Source organism: Ctenopharyngodon idella, chromosome 20, assembly GCF_019924925.1.
Source record: "Ctenopharyngodon idella isolate HZGC_01 chromosome 20, HZGC01, whole genome shotgun sequence".
Classification (NCBI taxonomy): domain Eukaryota; kingdom Metazoa; phylum Chordata; class Actinopteri; order Cypriniformes; family Xenocyprididae; genus Ctenopharyngodon; species Ctenopharyngodon idella.
The window spans coordinates 240,836-263,062 of NC_067239.1; the positions used below are offsets into that span (position 1 = coordinate 240,836).

General features: G+C 39.5%; 1 protein-coding gene across 19 annotated transcripts in view; it reads right to left on the reverse strand.

The window, feature by feature from the left end:
• The window catches only part of ptprk (protein tyrosine phosphatase receptor type K), a 166,487-nt gene that overhangs the window by 89,880 nt on the left and 54,380 nt on the right, over positions 1-22,227 (reverse strand). For all 19 annotated transcript variants that reach the window (XM_051876486.1, XM_051876485.1, XM_051876484.1 and 16 more), the window contains one exon: positions 14,834-15,105. In XM_051876486.1, the coding sequence (XP_051732446.1) occupies positions 14,834-15,105 (272 nt within the window). The remainder of the gene's footprint in view (positions 1-14,833; positions 15,106-22,227) is intronic.

Below are 22,227 nucleotides of genomic sequence, written 5' to 3' on the forward strand. Positions count from 1 at the left end.
CAGTATTCTGCCTCGATGTGAAGGTCTGGCTTTTGTGCAGCGCTTTCCAAATGAAGCTTTAATGTCGTGCCCTGGCGTCAAGATCGCAGCGATCAAGCCTCCGAGAGCTAAGCCTGCAATCTGAAAGTGACCCAGCCGTATCAGGCCAGGTCCGCGGCTTTCAGACAGAGGAGAAGCCATTTCAATTAGAGCCGCGGCCATCTGCAGCCGTGTGAGGGAATATCGATAGCGGTTTCTTCTAGCTCTTTAAACTGATCTCTCTTAAAATGCCTCTGACATTTCCAAAGCAAATCTCTGGACCGCTCTTGGTCAGTAATGCTTATGAGCCGATTATGATGTAAATCTTCAGAAGTGTTCTGGCTGAATGCCATCATACAGCCCTCTCTCTCTCTCTCTCTCTCTCTCTCTTTCTCGCGCTGAAGTTCATACTACAGGATTCACTCGTACAGTAATTCTGCTGATCAGCCATCGTTCATGCAGAATCTCGTCTCAATCCTGCACCAGTAGATGTGTGTCCATTCAAAGCTGCATATTTAGCTTGTGCGCAAAACTGGAATATCGCACAGAACACGTGCATATAAAGCAGTGTTTCCATCCCATGTGTTCAAGAGAACAAAATCATCACTTCCTGGGAAATTGGTGCAAAATATCAGTAATAAAAATGTAAGTTTCTTCAATCGGGCTCTTTTTTCCTCCATCATAAATGAGTTGGTCTCAGAGCGTCAGACGAAACACAATAAACGCCGTCATGTGATCTTGCGTTCAGATGCTGTTTGGGAACACAATCGTGTGAGACCCTTCTGGAGGAATTAAACCAAATCATTCTGATGACAGACTTTGACTCGGGCGTTTCAGAACCACCAAACCAACATTTGAGATGCTGCGATGTGATTGGTCCGCTGGTTAGTCCAGTTGTCCAATCACAGCCTCTGCTGAGGAAAAGTCACATGAGGTGTTGAGGGATTTATTCAGTAAATTTGTTTCCGTCGTAGTTTATGAGCATGTCTCGTGTGACCTGCGAATTCGTATCATGTGAAGACGTGTGACCAGTAGAAGGTCGATGCGTCACAGTGTAAATTAAAGGAATGCATATTTTTGCAGTAAAGTCGAGTAGATTTTTACATTTGTACATTTTGAATGTTTTACTATTTGTTATATGTGACCCGTGCTGGCAAAATGAGTGGGAATGAGCACTGGATAATTTCGAGCATCAGGCAAAACAAATGAAAAATTTCAATTTTGGTCGAAATTGAGGTTTTCACAAAAATGAGTCTAGCGATCCCAATGCTCTAAATAGCAATTAAACATCTAAAAGTATATTTATTTGTATGTTTTCTGAGAGGAGTAGCTTTCCTTTGACCATGACAAATGAAGTTTTTCTCTGTTCTCTTCTGGACGACTGGCTCTTCCCTCAGCACAAGTTTAGTATCGTTTTAAAGCGCAGTATTACAACTTTGTGAATATTCAGAGTGAATTCTCGATGGCATGAGTCTGAACCAATGAAATGTGATTTTCAAACTCATGCTGATGTAAACAAAATGATCTTACTCACGCTGACCGACAGATCTGAGCGCGTGCGATCCCGATACAGGCTACACAGAATTACAGTATTTCAAAATAATCTGTCTTGGCGAGTTTTCACGCAAACATGATCTGTTATGTCTTAAGTGAATGTTGGGGAAAAACATCTGATGTGTAACATTATATTATATCCGTGTGATACAGCAGGTCTTATAAGCTGTCTGTTTCATTAATGTTAATCAAACAATTGTAAAATCATGGGGAAAAAAGTTTAATATATATATATTTTTCCTACAGATATGGGTTTTGACTTGGTTTGTGCCAAATTTGGTGGTATTACCAGGGATTTTAAGGTGATTTTGTTTTGGAGCCCTCAGAAAACTTTAACTCGATTTTTCTCAAAATTGACTTTGACTCTATCGACTTCAAACAGGTGTAGCTCAGTCATTTTTGTCAGATTACAACAAATCATACATCATTTTGAAGGTTTTTTAATAGAGAATGTGAGAATAACAATAACTCATTTTTGCAAAATTTGCTCATTGCGACTCATTTTGCCAGCTCGGGTCACATATGTTGAATTCATGATAATAAAAAAGACGCCGGAGTGTGTGACGTTATATCACGACCGTTACAGTGTCCGTAGAAATTTCGTGAGCTCAGAGTCTAGAGTGAGCGCGGCTTTACACCAGTGAACAGAGGCGATGTGTGTTCCTCTGACAGTCTGTGAGTGTCGCTTCAGTAATGGTTAGAGAGTTTCCAGCCAGTGCTCTGTTGATTCTACTTCGGGCCATATTTAGCCTTTGAGTACCTAAACACTGAATGAATGAACGGCTGAATGAACAATCTCCAAACCACTGGTTACATGTAGGGTTGTGAGGTAATTAAAATGCTACAATTGTATGTTTGAATTAATAGAACAATCAATAATTGTTAATCTCCAACACATTATCATGCCTGTTTTACTCTACGTCAGCACTAATGAACAGAAATATCCAGCTAATGCAATAATTTAGTGCAGAAAAAAAAATCTATTCAGTGCAGAAATTTCCATGACGTTTCAATTGTTTCTGATTCTTCCAGACTTGAAAATCTCCCTGACATTTCCATGTTTGGGAGTGTTTATCAGAGAGGATGATTCAAAGACTCAGAGTCTCAGCTGAGGAAAAGGCTTCGGCCAGAGTGAAAATTGCTGAAATGAGAAGAGGAGGGAAGAACAGAGGATGAAAAGATGAGGTGAGAAAAAAGAGAAGAGGACAGAGGGAGATATTCTGGGACTGGTGTGACATCCTGAACTCCAGCAATTATCCCATCAGACCCGGACAAAAGCAGCTCTGAAGTCGAGATGCGCATGACTAGACACTTTCAAAACTGTCAGCGGCTTCCTGAACGACTACTCGACTTAAAAACCCTGAATATTTAGACTGGTTTTGAATAATAAGGCTAGTCAGGGAGAGAACAGCACGAGCTGTGATAAAATATCTGTCATTTATTGTTCCTGTAGATGTAAGACACTCTTTATAAAATATATCAAATAAAGATGATAAAATATCCTCATTTGTGTTGCATGTAGAATTTCAATTAAATGGTCAATTTGAAACCAAAACTGAAATCAGTTTGGTCGCCATTCATAGTTGTTTTTTTCTTCATCATCTGGTTTAGTAGTTGTTTTGCCTTCACTGTGAATATTCTCTAAATTAATACAGGGCCACAGAAACAGCATGATAAAACACGTCACACCGCAGGATCCTGCTGTCACTGCTTGACATGTCAACTCCACACAGACACACACACGCGTGTGTAACGTGCTCATATGGATGCAGACGTTAACAAACACAGGTGGAAACACTGAGAGAAGGAAGAAAGTGCAGCGGTGACACATTCAGATCAGACCCGCGTCAGGAGAAAACCTGCGATTTATTCACTCTGTGTTTGTTTGCTTTTCTTTCTCAGTTCATTTGGAACAAGAACATGTGAAACGTCTAACATTGCCAAAAATTATTAGTCAAATAACCTTAAAGTGATAATGACGATCCACTCTATGAGGACAGACACAAAGAAACTGATAAATGAAGCTATTAGAAAAGGAAATCAACACGGTTATGTTTTAAATTGTAGTTTTGATGTGAGATCTGTTCTGTTTCAAGGTTAAATGGGATATATACAGTGTTGGGCATGTTACTTTAAAAAAGTAATTAGTTATAGTTACTAGTTACTTCTCACAAATAGTAACTGAGTTAGTAACGGAGTTACATCATTATAAAAGTAACTAATTACCAGGGAAAGTAACTAATGTGTTACTTTTTCATTTTTTTCCCCCAAATATGTCAAATAACTTGGATGTCCCCAATATTAAATATAAGTCTAAAAATAAATGATGCTTGATCCGACTTGACTCATGATCCGCTCTTGCTCACGACATGAAATTTCTCTGTACTGTACTATACGTGTTGGTAGCCATTAAAGAAAACGTTTCATATTTATGTTTAAATAGGCCTATGCTATTTTTTAAATTTATCTATTTGATTATGAAAAGTGAACAGCAGGAGTAAGATAGAAAACATCATAAGATGCGCAATATATCTGGAGACATGGAGTGGGTCAGACATGATTTTGACCACTTCATTCAAGTTTTGTTTTTGTAGAAAGCCTTTCTTTAAAGTGAATTTCATTTTGTAAAAATTGTATCTTAATTTTAATCAATGTTTCATCAACCATTTGCCTGGATTTAATAAATAAGAAGCAAATATAGCAGACAATATAATCATGACATGGAGGCGCCGGCGCGATCACTTGCGCGTGAACTGGAGCACGTCTTACAGGCTACATGAACCGAAACACAGCGGCTGCTTGCCTCACAGACATGAGAAATATATCTATAGAAAGCTTGAAATGTCTACCTTTAAACGAAATAATTCAAAACGAAAAAAAATAGGCTACTTTCTGATTATGCAATCTGAATGAAATTCTCTCTCTAGGCGCGTCCACATGTGGAGATGATGAGAGTCAGCAATGTCAACTTCATCTTTGCAGCTGACACTGATTCAGAAAACACTAGTTTATTAATAAACAATTAAAATGTCTCCTTTCTGTTTTTTGTCACATTCATAATCATTACTTTTGCCGGTTCTTTATGGCAAGCTTTATTACATAAACACTCATTATTATGGTTTATTCTCTCCAGTATTTAAGAAATTAAATTAATATAAATGAGATTAGTCAACTAATGGCTTAAATGAACAACTACTAGTCGACTAGAAAAAAACTTATTTCACATATTTTTGATCCAGCATGTCACAAAGGGTATTCCGGTTTGAGCTCGCATGCTCTGACACGCACACACACACACACACACACACACACACACACACACACACAAAACGCTTTGCAGGTCTATCATGTCTAGTCACACACCAATCATCATCAGTTAGCTTATGTGTCCCACCCCAACACACACCAGAGAAAAAACTTTGCAGGTCCTATAGCTGAGAGAGTTTCGGATATAAACTGCATCAGTGAGCTCAATTATAGTAACTCGGCATGTTATTGTCAGTAACGGCGTTGTAACGGGGGAAAAAGTAATTTGTTTGATTATTCGTTACTGAAAAAAGTAACGCTGTTTATTTATAACCCGTTATTCCCATCACAAGGCAAGTTTATTTGCCCTGTCATCATGCTGAAGGCAGATCGGTCTGGATGAAGAAGCCTGCAGGTTTGCTCGTCATAAGAATAAACACACACACACACACACACACTCACACACTCACACACACACTAAAAAAAAGTCTAAGCAATACTACATAAATATTGCATATTTGACAGTGTTTACATTTTGAGTAGTGATAAAACTCTGAATGGATATTTTGATGCTCACCGAGGGCTTGTGTTTGGACTGCATCATGTCTAAACATCCATTACACCCACAATCATCCATCATGTTTCTATTGAACACATAAATGACTCTTCAGAGCATTAAATTATGAAACATTGATTACATCTGAAGCCCTGCATGTACCACAATCAATATCGCTTAAGGCTGATGACTCACAACACACTCACACACACACACACACACACACACACACACACACACACACACACACACACAAACACATACAACACTCTCAGACCGAAGATGAGGAACATTATGACGGGAGAGAGAGAGAGAGAGAGAGAGAGAGAGAGAGAGAGAGAGAGAGAGAGAGGCAGCTCTCATTTTCTTGTTTTCCCTCAGGAAAGACTTCAACGCAGGTTGACAGGCGGAAGAGCAATGAGAGCAACACGCCACCTACATGATGACTGAGCATCTGCATGTGTGAATGTGTTCAGTCCAAACAAAAGCGCTCTAGATCTTTGTTATATGGTTTCTAAGATGTTCAGGGTGGTTGCTATGGTGTCTCTGGGTAGTTGCTAAGGTTTATATGTGGTGATTGACTAAAGTCGTCATGAAACTGAAGTTACACTAGCCTTTTCTTCTCTATTGTGTTGTATATCTGAGTGAAACGCTTCTCAAACAAGAACAAATGTAGGGCGGGGCTTGATTTTGTCTGTGGGGAATTGATTGGATGGTTGTGGTTTGCTATTGGTGGATCTCATGTGAGTGACAGGTTGCCCCGCCCTCATCATCAGAGAAGAGAAGAGATGCTGCAAGAGGGAGGAGAAGATATTCTGATTCAAGGTTACCAGGAACATGAATTTAACACAATAATGATGTGAAACGATAAATCATTTAGAATAAACACTGCGATATTCCATAAAAAATAAGAATTGTAGGTAACACTTTGGTTTGGGAAACACATATTCACTATTAAATATGACTTCTGCCTCAATAAACTTACTGCTTATTAATAGTTAGTGAGGTAGTTGTTAAGTTTAGGTATTGGTCATACAGAATAAGGCATTAACATGTGCTTTTAAAGTGTATGCAAGATAATATGCAAAATACTGTATGCAAGATAATAAGCAAGCATTTAAAAGTGAGAATTGTTCCCCATACTAAAGTGTTACCCAATTTTGATTTCATTGTGACTTTAAAAAGCACTAATTACAGCACACTGCTGAGAGAAACTGCAATACACACATATAAAAACAAGCACACGTTCACACTTTCCTCTTCCTGTTGGCATCATTTCACCAGATATTGAGCTCTGCGCTCTCATCTCTTCACCTGTCAAGAAGAGCACTCTCACACACTCACACACACACACACACACACACACACACACACACACACATTTGCATTGGCTGTGGTGATCATTACCACAGCTCTCTCTGAGTAAACAATGAGAGCGAGGAAAAAGCCTTATTGATGCCGATGTGATGCGTGGGGTGCGTTTTTTATTTTTTTATTTCGCGGGTCTGTCAGCGAGCGAAGAGCGAGATGTCCTTCATCATTTGGAGAGACGCGTGCCGAAATGTTTTTCCTCCAGAATAGACGTCGCTCATTCCAGCCCCTCCGCGTGCCAAGACTCCAGCGTACCGCCGGCCCATTAGGGGCAATATATTCCCGCTCCCCGAGAGCAGATCTATCAAGACTGGAGGATAGTTCATCTCTCTCTAGGAGTAATGTCTCAGTTTTGATTGTAATCTGTCATTTCTCCCTCTCTGAGCTTATGGAGATCACCCTGAAGCAGGGTCTCTTCAGACGCTGTAACACTCTTACGGAGCAGATGACCTTCAATCTCTCTGATCAATGCCGGAGGAAACGACAGAGATCCAAAGACTTACAACTTCAACTCAGTGACTTGCTTTTTGTTACTTGAGAAATATTAAACATATCAACAGTTGTTTACATTGTTTGTTTTCATTTAACACATCTATTAACATTGTTTATTTCTCACATATATATACACCGATCAGGCATAACATTATGACCACCTTCCTAATATTGTGTTGGTCCCACTTTTGCTGCCAAAACAGCCCTGACCCGTCGAGGCATGGACTCCTCTAGACCCCTGAAGGTGTGCTGTGGTATCTGGACCAAGATGTTAGCAGCAGATCCTTTAAGTCCTGTAAGTTGCGAGGTGGAGCCTCCATGGATCGGACTTGTTTGTTCAGCACATCCCACAGATGCTCGATTGGATTGAGATCTGGGGAATTTGGAGGCCAAGTCAACACCTCAAATTTCTCAAATCATTCCTGGACCATTTTTGCTTTGTGGCAGGAGCATTATCCTGCTGAAAGGGTGTACATGGTCTGCAACAATGCTTAGGTAGGTGGTACGTGTCAAAGTAACATCCACATGGATGGCAGGACCCAAGGTTTCCCAGCAGAACATTGCCCAAAGCATCACACTGCCTCCGCCGGCTCGTCTTCTTCCCATAGTGCATCCTGGTGCCATGTGTTCCCCAGGTAAGAGACGCACACGCACCCGGCCATCCACGTGATGTAGAAGAAAATGTGATTCATCAGACCAGGCCACCTTCTTCCATTGCTCCGTGGTCCAGTTCTGATGCTCACGTGTCCACTGTTGGCTCTTTCGGCGGTGGACAGGGGTCAGCATGGGCACCCTGACTGGTCTGCAGCTCCATACGCAACAAACTGATGCACTGTGTATTCTGACACCTTTCTATCAGAACCAGCATTAACTTCTTGAGCAGTTTGAGCTACAGTAGCTCGTCTGTTGGATCGGACCACACGGGCCAGCCTTCACTGAGCCTCGGCCGCCCATGACCCTGTCGCCGGTTCACCACTGTTCAGCACTTTTGATAGATACTGACCACTGCAGACCGGGAACACCCCACAAGAGCTGCAGTTTTGGAGATGTTCTGATCCAGTCGTCTAGCCATCACAATTTGGCCCTTGTCAAACTCGCTCAAATCCTTACGCTTGCCCATTTTTCTTGCTTCTAACACATCAACTTCAGTTCCACCCGTGTACTAATTCCTGACGTGTTACTTTAAACTTTAAACATGTAAGTTTATAAAATTTGAGCACAACCATTATATGTGGAAAGAGTACTTGATAGGCTACTCTATCAAAGGAGTAAACAGAACTACAAGCCAAGAATACAATTAATACTTTTCTTAAGTGTTTCTTTGAACAAAACATTAAGTACAAGTACAGGCCAAATATAGACTTACTTTTCAGCATAAGCCAAGTACACTTAAGTATAATTTTGTTAAGTATATCTCTGATAAATGCACCTAAAGTATACTCCTATTTTTTAGCTAACTGCACACTTGAATAAATGTCTCTTTTCCCTGCTGTGTTTCCCTGAAACCCACCGGCTGAGAAACACTGATCTATAACACTGACTGTGGCCAGAAAGGTACGGAATGAGCGAGAGACACAGACCACCTCATCCCAGAGAAGATCCCACATTAAATCAGAGCAAGAGAGTGAGTGTGTGTAATCAGACTAATGACTTTAAGAACATGTCATTATCTGGCCAGACGACAGGAAAACACACCATTCTCCAGTCTACGTGAGACTCAAACACTCTACAGAGAGAAATAAACAAGAAGAGAAGATCATCAGAGAAAATCTAGATGTGTTCCTTACACAATAACAGCATACGGGTTAAAGATGGCTTTAATTCTTTCTTTATCATAGTATAAACTCAGAGCAGGACACGTCTGAGAGTGTGTGTGGCCTCTGTGTTCTCATGAGGATGAGATATCTCACAATGATAGTCAAACCTCGGCCTCACGGTGGCACGTCCACTGGAAAAACAGCTTAAAACAATAACAAACATCTGTATGTTGGAAATCCCCACACTGATATGAATGCACACGTGTGCTGGTGTTTCTCACCGATAACTGCTTGAAAGACCTTAATGAAGATGTGTTCCACATGAAAATAAAAAATGCCAAAAATATTCGAAAGAAAATACTGTTATGATATGATAATAATGTTTCATGTGAAAACCCTCTACAGAGTCAGGTAAACATGTGTGTGTTTATGTTGGTTAGTGATATTCTTCTGTATCATATGCAGAGGACACACACACACACACACACACACACACAGGTTTGTTTTGCTATCAAAGTGAGGACTCTCCATAGGCGTAATGGTTTTTATACTGTACAAACTGTACATTCTCTCCCCCCACACTACCCTAACTCTACCCATCACAGAAAACTGTCTGCATTTTTACATTTTTAATAAAACATTGTTTAGTATGTTTTTAAAGCTTTTTCAAATATGAGGACTCATTAAATGTCCTCATATTTCATGTTTATGTCGTAATACCAGGGTAATACCCATGTCATTATACAAATTTGTGTCCTCATAAATCACAAAAATGCGTGCACACGCACACACACACACACACACACAAAAACACACACAGGAGTACGCTAATCTGAGCTTTTGACCACTTATAAATTACTGCTATGCTGGACACAAGATAAAACAGTGTGTGTGTGTGTGTGTTGACCTTGAATAAATGTGAGCTCTCAACACTATCACTAAACACCCCCAGACTTTATCTAACACACACACACACACACACACCCTCTAAATCACTCCCCTCACACCTTCTTCCGAACCCCTCCGGGATCTCCTGCCCTGAAGGATCTTGTTTTGGGAGAAAGTGGGAAATCGGCATTCACACGGAGCTGTGAACCCTGGGAAAAGTGTGAGACCATCTTTAACCAATGGCTAGAGGTGCACAATGTACTGGTGGTCAAAATATCCTTCACCAGAAATTGAATTATCATCAATACAGGCATTAATTTTAGCATACATTAATAATTTAAAGTATAACGTATTTTAACCATGAAAATCATGTCTGTGAATCATGAATGTAGGAAAGAGTCTAATGGCCAGATGTGATGAACCTGAAACCACCGCTTCCTTTAGACGATCAGTCAACTAGTCGCTCAGATAACCAACTGAGTAGTCAAATGTAATTTTTCACATTCATAATTACACATAAAAATACTCCCTATAGTTTGTGAGATAAATAAATATACATGTTTTATTCTCCTCGCTGAGTCTTTGTTTAAAGGATTAGTTCACTTCATTATTAAAATTTCCTGATAATTTACTCACCTCCATGTCATCCAAGATGTTCACGTCTTTCTTTCTTCAGTTGAAAAGAAATGAAGGTTTTTGAGGAAAACATTCCAGGATTTTTCTCCATATAGTGGACTTCACTGGGGTTCAACGGGTTGAAGGTCCAAATGTCAGTTTCAGTGCAGCTTCAAAGAGCTCTACATGATCCCAGACGAGGAATAAGAGTCTTATCTAGAGAAACCATCGGCCATTTTCTAAAATAAATAAACATTATATACTTTTTAACCACAAATGCTCGTCTTGCAATGCTCTGTGATGCTCCACGCATTACATAATCACGCCATAATCACGACGGAAGTACCGTGGTAGGGCGAAAAACTCCATCTCATTTTCTCTTCCAACTTTACTTCACACAAACTTTTTTTGTAAAGGGCGTTTGACTTAGTCTTTGACGTTCTCTTTGTAAACACTGGATCGGTACTTACGTCACACGTGACCTTTCCAACATGATTACGTAATGCGTGGAGCATCACAGAGCAGTGCAAGACGAGCATTTGTGGTTAAAAAGTATATAATCTTTATTTTTTTTAGAAAATGGCCGATGGTTTCTCTAGATAAGACTCTTATTCCTCGTCTGGGATCATGTAGAGCTCTTTGAAGCTGCACTGAAACTGACATTTTAATTCAAAAGTGAACTAATCCTTTAAAAATAACTTATTATGACTCTTTTTTCCAGTCATCTCAATGGCAAAAGCTGTCCCAGTCAACCTGAATTCACTATATTTAAAATACATGCCACTTTACAAAACAAGACACCGAGTCCAGTGAGTCATTGAGTTGATCAGCAAGTCCGAACCGAAGCCAAAGCCTCCTATTTTCTTCTTATTTCTTGCTCTTAAGTAAATATTTGAGAATATTTGACATTTCTTTCTTAGACCTTCTTAGGATTAATCTTAAGAAATGTTGATAATTTCCTTTTTTTTAATAACTAACTGAACATCTCTAGCATGTCAGCAAATTAAAAAGCTATAGATAAGAGTCAGATAACACCAATGTCAGATTTTTTGTCAATGAGTGGTTAATTAATTAACCAAATGATCTAGCTGAGAGGGTTAAAACACACACACACACACACACACACACACACACACACACACACGCCTGCTGATGACACACATTTCATGTTTGCGTCCTCAAAGAACATTATTGAAGAACACATCATAAGCCAGAGAAACCACAAAGGAACATGAATGTTATTTGGTTGAGAAGAAATAAAAGAAAAACAACTCCTCAAGTTTAACGACTGCGGCTGGATATTCAATCATTCACGAGAACTGAAGGATGACCAAAGGAACACGTTAACTCATTCCCTTTGACAACGTTTCCTCAACAGTTCCTCAAACGCTTCAGTTCTGCGCTTTGGCGTGATTTCAGACAATCTGACATTGAATAATTAAAAGTAACTGAGGGCAGGTGTCCAGCTCATTAAGCGAGTCCGTTTGACGTGGCGACTAACGATCTGATCGGGGAAGTGTAGCGCTCTCGAGGGAGGATGAAGACTCCCTCAGGGGTTACGCATGAAGAAAACAAAACCAAAGTGAATCAGGTCTTAAGCTAAAATAAACTGGACTCCAGCAACAGATCCGACTCATCAGTGCCTAATTAAAGGGGACAAGAAATAACAAGCCCACACCAGGGTTTAGAGATGGACTGCGAGCGAGAGAGTGTAATAAAGGGACGTAACATGCCTGGACTCATTAGAAGGGACACGTCTCCGGGGCTTTAGAGGGGCAGCAGGTGGAATATACTCTATACTGTGAGAAATCAAATCCAGACATGAAGAAACAAGCCCTCCTCCTCCCTATCTATTAGCTCGTCTCTGAAATATCATGCAATATTAATCACAACAGCGTCTCCTCACACCATCTCAATCCTCAGAGCGAGACGTGTAATGCGTGTAGACGGCCAGTAGAGGCCCTCCAGGTGTGTTTACATTTAGGGTTGATAAAGCCGAAGCAAACAGACGGCCACTATAAAGTCTACAGAGACTGCACCCTAAACGCATAGAGAAACTGTATCGTCGCACTGTTTAAAATTCTGTCTCTCACACTGAAAGACAGACAGAGGCGAGATCAGTCAGGACTCCCAATTAGTCTGAACACAGACGGAGGCTTTCAGTATTCACCGTCACACACACACACACACACACACACTGAAGCAGAACGACCCGTCAGATCATACACACACGGCAAACACTGACACACACACACACCCATATTCAACAGTGATTAAAACAATAGAGAAGAAAAGAGAAGAGAAGAGACTGATCATCATATTCAGTAGATGAAATACTACATTAAAACAGCTCGGGACAATAAAAAGCTATTGTATTGAAAAACAAGAGTCCCGTGAAGAAGCTCCACTGACCCAGAGAGACGTTTCACCTGCAGAAAACTCAGATCTTTGTGACATTTCACATGCAAGGAAACTATTAAAGGGTTAGTCCACCCAAAAATGAAAATAATGTCATTTATTACTCACCCTCATGCCGTTCCACACCCGTAAGACCTTCATTCATCTTCAGAACACAAATTAAGATATTTTTGATGAAATCCGATGGCTCAGTGAGGCCTGCATAGCCAGCAATGACATTTCCTCTCTCTTAAGATCCATTAATGTACTAAAAACATATTTAAATCAGTTCATGTAAGTACAGTGGTTCAATATTAATATTATAAAGCGATGAGAATATGTTTGGTGCGCCAAAAAAAACCAAAATAACCAATTATTTAGTGATGGGCGATTTCAAAACACTGCTTCATGAAGCTTCAGAACGTTATGAATCAGCGTGTCGAATCAGCGGTTCGGAGCGCCAAAGTCACGTGATTTCAGCAGTTTGGCGGTTTGACACGCGATCTGAATCATGATTCGACACGTTGATTCATAACGCTCCGAAGCTTCATGAAGCAGTGTTTTGAAATCGCCCATCACTATATAAGTATTTATTTTGTTTTTTTTGGCGCACCAAAAATATTCTCGTGGCTTTATAATATTAATATTGAACCACTGTACTCACATGAACTGATTTAAATATGTTTTTAGTACATTAATGTATCTTGAGAGAGGAAATGTCATTGCTGGCTATGCAGGCCTCACTGAGCCATCGGATTTCAACAAAAATATCTTAATTTGTGTTCCGAAGATTAACGAAGGTCTTACGGGTGTGGAAAGACATGAGGGTGAGTAATAAATGACAGAATTTTCATTTTTGGGTGAACTAACCCTTTATCAAGAGCCATTACTGTGATGAGCGTGAGCGCTTCATGAGTATGCCTGAACTACTACAGAAAAGCTGAACAGAACCGCTATATTCCCATAAATCAGCTCGAAGTCTGACGGTCACACTTAAACTAAACCAGCACTGCCTACAGCAAAACATCTATTGTGATGTTGTTCCTCATACTTTTGTGTAGCGGGCTTGACGCCAGGAATGTGTCAGCACACGGACTTCAAGAGTTACGACAACACAAGTAAACACCTCTTTTGGATTTCTAGCTCAGAGTTTGAGGTAAAAGTCTTTAGAAGAGTGCTTCAGTTTAAGGCCCAATATACTTGAATTCAAGGATGAACTGGTGTGATGTCATTTCAAACTAAATCTGGCCAAAGTGAAGTTTGTTTGGAGTTCGTTTCAGGAGTTCGAAACATCGCCAAAGCGAACTTTACAGAAAAGTTTGCTCCAGCTGGTAAACACATTCGAACTCCCATTGGTCCATGGTGATGATGTAATAGGTGGGTGTGGCTCTGAGGCTCCACCCTCTTTGAGGTGTAAATCTTCTTCAGTTCATTTCTTCTGTTCAGATGCGAGTAAAAAACATGAACAAACTGGATGGAGAGCCACTTTATAGTAGAAACTGAAGATTAAACTCTAATTAAAAGCAACACAGACACTGATTGTTCATGTTTAATACTGTAATACTTGCTTTAAAGCAATCTATTGTATAAAGTGCTGTATAAATAAACGTGAGTCTGAATCTCAGAGCTGCTGCAAACATCCACGTAACTACAATCAGATGCTTTCTGAACTGATGTTTTCTCACCGCTGCCATTTTTGTTGTGAGTTTATTTAGTCAAGTTCAGCACATATTTACATATTCATCTCTCAGTAGTGTGGATATCGCTAACAGTATATCACTGCAAATGTATTTCAAACTTCTTTTTACCCACAAATGACAAAGAACTTCGCCACAATTATATTGAGGCCTTCAGCATCTTTGCATCTCCATGACCTGATCAGATAAACAAGTAGAAAAAAACAAGCCACATCTTCTGATTGGCTGAAAGATTTGCATACCTGATACTCATTGGGCCAAAAGGTGCTGACAGCGAGCTCCGCCTTCATCCAGTCTCTGCCTGTGCAGGACGTGACGTTCCAGATGGGGTTGGCCAGCGGCCCTTTATTGACCTTCACCAGGATGTTGAGCGTCCCGGGGCTGGAGCCGTCCGGGCAGTACAGCAGATAGTTGAAGTCAATGCAGTGAGTGTCGTTTTCCTTCATCACGGGCAGCTGCAGGCGAGCCTTTTCTCCATAATCGTGCTGTGAGGTGTCCACCATCATGTACGAGCCTGGAAGAACGGAGAGAGGAAACACATGTGTCGTAATGCATTCTGGGGTCAAAGAATAAACTATTCAATATTGATTCTTAAAATCCCAAGAACCCTGCATGACATAATGGCTGAAATATTCCTAAATGAACTGTATAGATAGAGAACATTAGGGGTCCCAGCACTGAGCCCTGAGGTACCCCGGTGATGAGTGTGTGGGCCTGAGGGGAGTAAGTCTTGCTAGGACATCACTATGTTGGCCAAGTAGGATATAAACAAGGAAAGTGCTGACCTGAACAAAATTAGAAATAAAAAAAGACTGATTCTTAAAATCCCAAGATCGCTGCATGACATTATGGCTGAAATATTCCTAAATGAACTGAATGAAGGACTTGTGAAACTGAACTGAATAAGATGCCCAGTCCTACCCGCTTAGGTTTTGAACCAGACTTTGTGTTTTAATAAAACAAAAATAAAGAGTAAAGCAAATTTCATAAAGCCACACCAAGGGATGTACAAAATGTTGAGTGAGTATCACTTGCTAAAAAAACAAATTGCTTGAGAAATCATGTGGGAATCGAGCTAGATATAAACTCAGACATGAGGAATATTTCTGAACTTCAGAATCAAAGACTTGGCAGTTCGCCGTGCGCTGATTACAGAACGCTTTCATAATCACTCCACCGGAGAAATGGTTTCCAGCTATCGGCCAAGTCGGACAGGGCCATATAGGATCTGGTTCCAGTTCTTTAAGCATGTGATTGCACTGAGAGGAAACGATTTCAAATCCCAAACGCCCAGAGGATGGACATCAGGCAGCGAGAGGACAGACTTCACCACCATTTGTCCAAACGAACATACATCTGTTCATCTGTCTCTCCACGGCCAGAACGAGAGATGACCAGCTCTCTCTCTCTCTCTCTTTCTCTCTCTTCTTTGATCCTCATCTTCTGTCAGTTGTTAGACATAAATTCTACATGAAATCCATCCTATCTCCTGCCTAAATAACGCCCCTGGCCATGTTGTGTGCAGCTCATCAGGTGCATGTTATTCCAGATTCTTTCAAGTGTAATCACTTTCTCTGTCTCTGAAACTACTTTTGACTATTTGTTCTGATGTAACCATTAGTCATGTGGGTGGAGGAAAATAATCTTACATAAAACATCGAGTCCAGACTCTCAGCTGCACTCAAGACCATCGCTGATAAAAACACACACCTGTGACCTCAGACTGGAAATTATTCATCTATACATTCTTACATAAATTATTGCATCCGATGGGGCTGCTCATGGTTTATGAATAGTATGTTTTATATTCACTCTTGTTCAAAGGTTTGGGCTCAGTAAGATATTTTGTTTTAAGAATTTATCATTTATTAACATTCTGATGCATTAAGTTGATCAAAAGTGACATGTATAAACTTACAAAAGATCAATTAAATGCTGCTCTTTTGAACTTTTTATTCATCAAAGAATCCTGAAAAATAAAGTATATAACAGTTTCCAAAAAAATATGAACTGTTTTCAACATTGATAATAATCATAAATGTTTCTTGAGCAGCAAATCATCATATTAGAATGATTTCTGAAGGATCATGTGACACTGAAGACTGGAGTAATTCAGCTTTGATCACAGGAATAAATTACACTTTACTATATATTCACATAGAAAACCGCTGTTTTAATAAATGTAAATATTATTTGAACGCTGGTGTATTTTATCATATAACCTCTTCTCCATATCATGCATCACAACAGTATATTAACCAATCATATATCTGCCTAACATCCGCCAAATCCCAATGGCTGAATCATGTCACATCACATTGTGGACATTAAATGAGTTGTGAATGAAGTTTCATGTTGTCTTTGATGATATATTCTCAGAATGAAACAGAATAACATAATTTCCACTGTTTCATCAGTAACAGCTGAACATCAGTCTGCTGTAAGTGTTTTGAAACACTGCTGCTCGTCTTTCATTTCCATTGAAATAGCAAATGTCTAAAGCAGTGATCATTTAGATACAGGGAAAGCCTGTTTATTCAGGAGACAGATGTAATGGTGTAGAAGTTTCATTTGGGCTTTATTTGCAGATGAGACACATCCATGAGATCTACTAGGAGCTGCTCTCCTCTGTGAGAACATCTGTTTCTCTTTCTCTCTCTCTACAGGTTTGGGTGAGCTCTGGGTAAAAGAAAGCCTCTTGCTTTTATAAGACAGAGTTTGGATCAGACCGTCGGGATGCGGGAGAAGGCGAATCAAATGCAAATTGGCCAAGATCCGCTGGCAACCCTACAATTTATATCTATCTCCTGATTTCACTGCAAAACTGACGCGCTTCACACAGGATTTTGAAAATCTCCAATACAAACGAGAGTCCTGACTGGTTAGACGCCCGCATTTACTCATTCACATATTTCCTTCACACTTTCATCACTGTAAAAATATTGAAACTATTTAAAAAAGAATGCATAAATATTTAGCAGAAAAACAACTAGCTGTCCATTCTGTGTCTGCAGTATGTAGTGTGCATACTTATGTAATCGGTATATTCCCTGTGTACATTTGTCAAATATGTCAAATATTTGTCAAGTATGAATATCATTTATAGCCATACTGACAATGGATAATTCACCTCAGATTTTGAAAATAAATGAAAGGAAACAAGAACGTTCAATGTTCAAACTGTCAACAAACAAGTGTATTATATGACAAAGATTGTTTCAGTAACTCAGTATGTGTTTTAATAATGTTAAAATGGTGTAATATTTATGAATTTATGTACTTATCCATTCATTGCGAGCGCAGAGAGACTCCGCCCACTCGCTCTTCTGACTGGAATCATTATATGCAAATATTAGACCACAGAATGACACCATTGATGAACCACAATCAAGTATTTCAGAGAGAGCTGTAATAAAGATAAATACATCCTGTGCAAACAGGAAGTTAAACTATCAGCTGTGCGTCTCAGGTAAGTGAACTTACAGCTGGATCACAGAGCAATTGCGAATACAGCGGGAATAACTGGATCTGCTCCCGGGGAAAGCAGAGCGCTCACAGCGAGACACTAATGACTGCAGGTGAGAACAGCCATGTGCATGTCAGGAGGTGTGTGTGTCCCGCCGTTTCCCCTATAAACGCCCGTTGGGTAAACATTCATTTCTTCCCAAAGGTCAAAGGTTGGTCACGTGAACTAACCGGCGTATCCAGATGGCACTATCGCTCAGCCAAGAGTTACTGGCAGAAAATGAAAGGAGTTCATGAGTGATTTTTGATGTATGTAAGTGCTGCCTTATGAACACGTGCTGGAGAGTTTGGAGAAGGTTTGTGTGCGCTGCTCGTTAATCACTGCAGTGTAAAACGAAGAAGAAAACGACGAGAGCAACGGCAGAAGGCTCGACATATTAGACGAGCGAGTTTGGCCGGCTCTCAAAGCCACAAGAAAACATGAACACGAGCGCTCCACACAAAGCCCAGATCTGAGGTTGGTTTAGCGAGTACAGACCGTGGTTTATGTTAGTACGCAGCCCAGCGCTGGACAGAGAACTAAACCACCACACCACTAATTACACACATCTACACCCAGATCAACTCTCTGCTTAAACCTCAAACCTCACGACTCCGGCTCACTCTAGCTCTGCTGACGCTAGTGAGCATACTTGCTAAATACTTTAATAAATATAAACAGTACACACTTAAACGTTTTTAATACTTTTTTTAGTGGTCAACCGATATTGATTTTTTGATAATCGATACTGATATCCAAGAGAGCAGGAAGGCTATATGATATCACACTATTTAATCTAAAGATATTAAAGGCACATGCATAACAATTTATGGAATGAATTTTATATTTATTTTAAATAAGATGTACTATATTAAAAATAAATCAAGGTCATTGACGAATAAGGTTTTTAAAAGTGTAAAAAAAAAAAAGTCATTCTGTTTTACTGAATGACACTTTTGGTTACACCGAATGACGATATTTTCAAACAATGCTAACAGGCTGATATCTAGCTAGCTAACTAGTTAGCTTGATAGCTAGCTAGCAAAAGGACAATCAAACATTTTCTATTTAGTACAAGTTTTTAAAATATTACAACATTTTCCATGTTTTATAGCGGTTGAACTGAATGACCTGATGTTTCGGGACATGCGTATGATCAAGTGAAAACATGAATTTTTCAGATAGTTAAGAGAGAGTTAGTTACTTTACTTCACGACCATGTGGTCCTTTGCAGGTGTCTGAATGATGTCACATCCTGTCACATGATATTGATCACATGACTTGATCCAAAATGGTCCCTTTATATTGGTTACTCCGAATGACATCAATGAAATTCATTTTTCCGGACATTCTTTCTCATAACAAAGCAACGACTTCTACACATAATTTTAACACCATGTTGATATATGATGTTATAAAATCATGCCAGAATAAAAAATATATACATTTATTACATTTTAAGATATTTTAATCACAAATGAAATGGCTGTATTGGCCTTTGGAAAAATATAATTAAAACCTTTTGGATTCAATAAAAGAGATCTAGTTGTACTACCTTACATACTTTGGATGGCATATCTTTGTTTTATTATCATTTTTATTAAGGCCTTTGGACAAAAAAAAAAAAATAAATGACCCGTCATGTCATTGACCCATCAATTAAAAAAAAAAAGAACTTAATAAATAAATCTGTAAAATAGTAAACTAATGAAGATGGAGAATGACGCTGGTGTTCTCAGTGCTTTCAAAATAAAAGTCTTGCATCCACCACAATGAATACATGTATCGCTGCTTTGGCCAAAGAGTGTTTGTGATGTTCTGTGAAATTCACTTTGAATGTTTGTTTGTTACACAACTGAAATAACATTAATATTCAGATTTCTCTTCAGTGAAGAGAAATCTGTCGTTGTCTGTCGTTCTCTTCGTTGTCGCAGCTTTGCAAGTAACGGAGGATATTTGTCAAAGTTTACGCCACAGAACCGTCTGCCACTAGTAAAACTGTCCCTGTTGATCCTGTGGGATCATCACTGCAAATTTGCCACAAATGTAGTGCAAGTTATCTGCAAAGAAACAGTTTTACTGCAGTATGTTTTATTGGACAACAATTTGCATACGCCCCTGAGTGCAAGATGATGTCATCGATACTTCTGTTTTAGCAGAAAGATTTTAAATGCATGTACTGTATCTGCTAAAAGTGCACTAGCACACAGATGAGCGTAAAGCTAATAGACATGGACTAAAAGCCACAAAACTCCAATTTCATGGACTCTCTGAAGAATGGATCAGCTTGTGAGCTTTAAAAGACAGCAATTTACAGAGCTGCTTCACACAGTGGAAAATAGGGCAGCAGTTTTAAGAAAGTCTGAAACGGCAAAAAACATTTACTATAACAAAAAAAAAAAAAAAAAAAAAAATGTATTTCTCTCAAAAAGTAATTCAGCAAAGCTCACAAAAACACCACAAAATAACAACAGAAGACTCCCACTGCAGTCTGAACTCTTGCTCATTTCACATGTTAAGAGGCATTTCTTAAAGGCTCAGCAGAAAAAAACGTCCCGTTAATTCAAATGGTCCCTTTTTGGTCCCACAAAACACTTTATAAACATTATCAGCAGACCTAAAAGAGAGAGAAAGAGAATATGACCCCTTTAAATCAAGAGGTTGAGAAATAAGCAGAGATATTGGGAAACAAGAAAGTGAGTAACAGAGAAGGAAACCACCAGTCATTACGTCAACTATTGATGATTTGATGTAAAACAGATCTCCACGTCTCGTTCCAGAGGGTGTAGGAGTTGGATGTGAGCACACAGAGCTCTTAGTGAATGTCAAATGTGCAGCACATTATAGCGTGCTCAGAGGTCTGATGTTAAAGTCAGTCCTCAGTGGAATCAGAGCATGACTGAGCAGAAAAAACTTGTTCTTGTTACACACTGCTACAGAATTCAGCCTCGACGTGTGCCAAAACCACACCGTGTCAACAGCCCCGAATCCCACACACGCTGACACACCCAGAACACTCAGAAGAGAGAGAAGAAACACTTTTTATATGGTTTTGAACCATTATTTAGCTTTACATGCACAATTTCCACCCTCTCTCTGACCTCCATGTGTCGTTGTACACAAGCTGAGACAAAACCTAAACAATTCAATCAAACACACAAATGCATCGGTGGCACTTGAGGAAATGATTTTTATATAATCTAATGCAGTAAACTGGGGTCCGCGTGCCGCTGGGGTGTGTGAGGTGACGCCAACAAAACGCTGAGTTCTGCCATTCATTTAATTCTGCAATACCTCACCTTAAAATAACATTAAATCCAAGCACGTAGTAAATATATTTACAGCAGTTTTACAAATTACTTTGAGATTGAATTCATTTTAATTTCACATCCTGTAATTCTTCAGTAGCCTTTAACGTAAATCTCCATTAAACTATAGTTCATTAGCACAGCTCCATATTACACCGAACGACCGAAGCCACGGCTTCAACTGAAAATATAAGCTGATCTGTTATCTCTCAACATTCAGAGAGAAACAGACCTGTCAAACACAGCCCATCCCGAGCTCTCTCTGATTGCTCATGAAATGTGAATAGCTGAAATGGGCTGTTGGGTTTTTGGCAGTGATGTAAAAATGTGGGCATTCACATTCAGATCCCTGCCGTGAGAGAGAGAGAGAGAGAGAAGGGCCGGTCTGGACCCGGAGCGCATCTGCTGTTCACGGAGGAAACGAGAGGAAACACTCGCACGATGTGAGAAAAATCCTTCTTGTGTGATGTGAGAAAAATAAACCCTCTGAATGCATTTATAATGAGTCATTTTGTGGCATTAAATATGACTGTTTTACTATAATCTCACAGTTAAATATGCAAATCACTGTCATTAAAACAAAAATGAAACAAAGCAAGATTTCCTGCATTATGTTTTATTTTATTATGATTTCACAGCAGTGAAAAATATAAAGAATTTCCAAGAATAAAACTGAAAAGAAAAGCATAGTAGTCATTATCTGTAAATAGTCTGATGAAGTAGATGAGAGGTGTCAGTGGCTATCAAAACACACTGAAGCTGTCGACAAGATGGCTGACAGAAGACACTCAAGATGGCTGTCACACTTCCCACAACACTAACG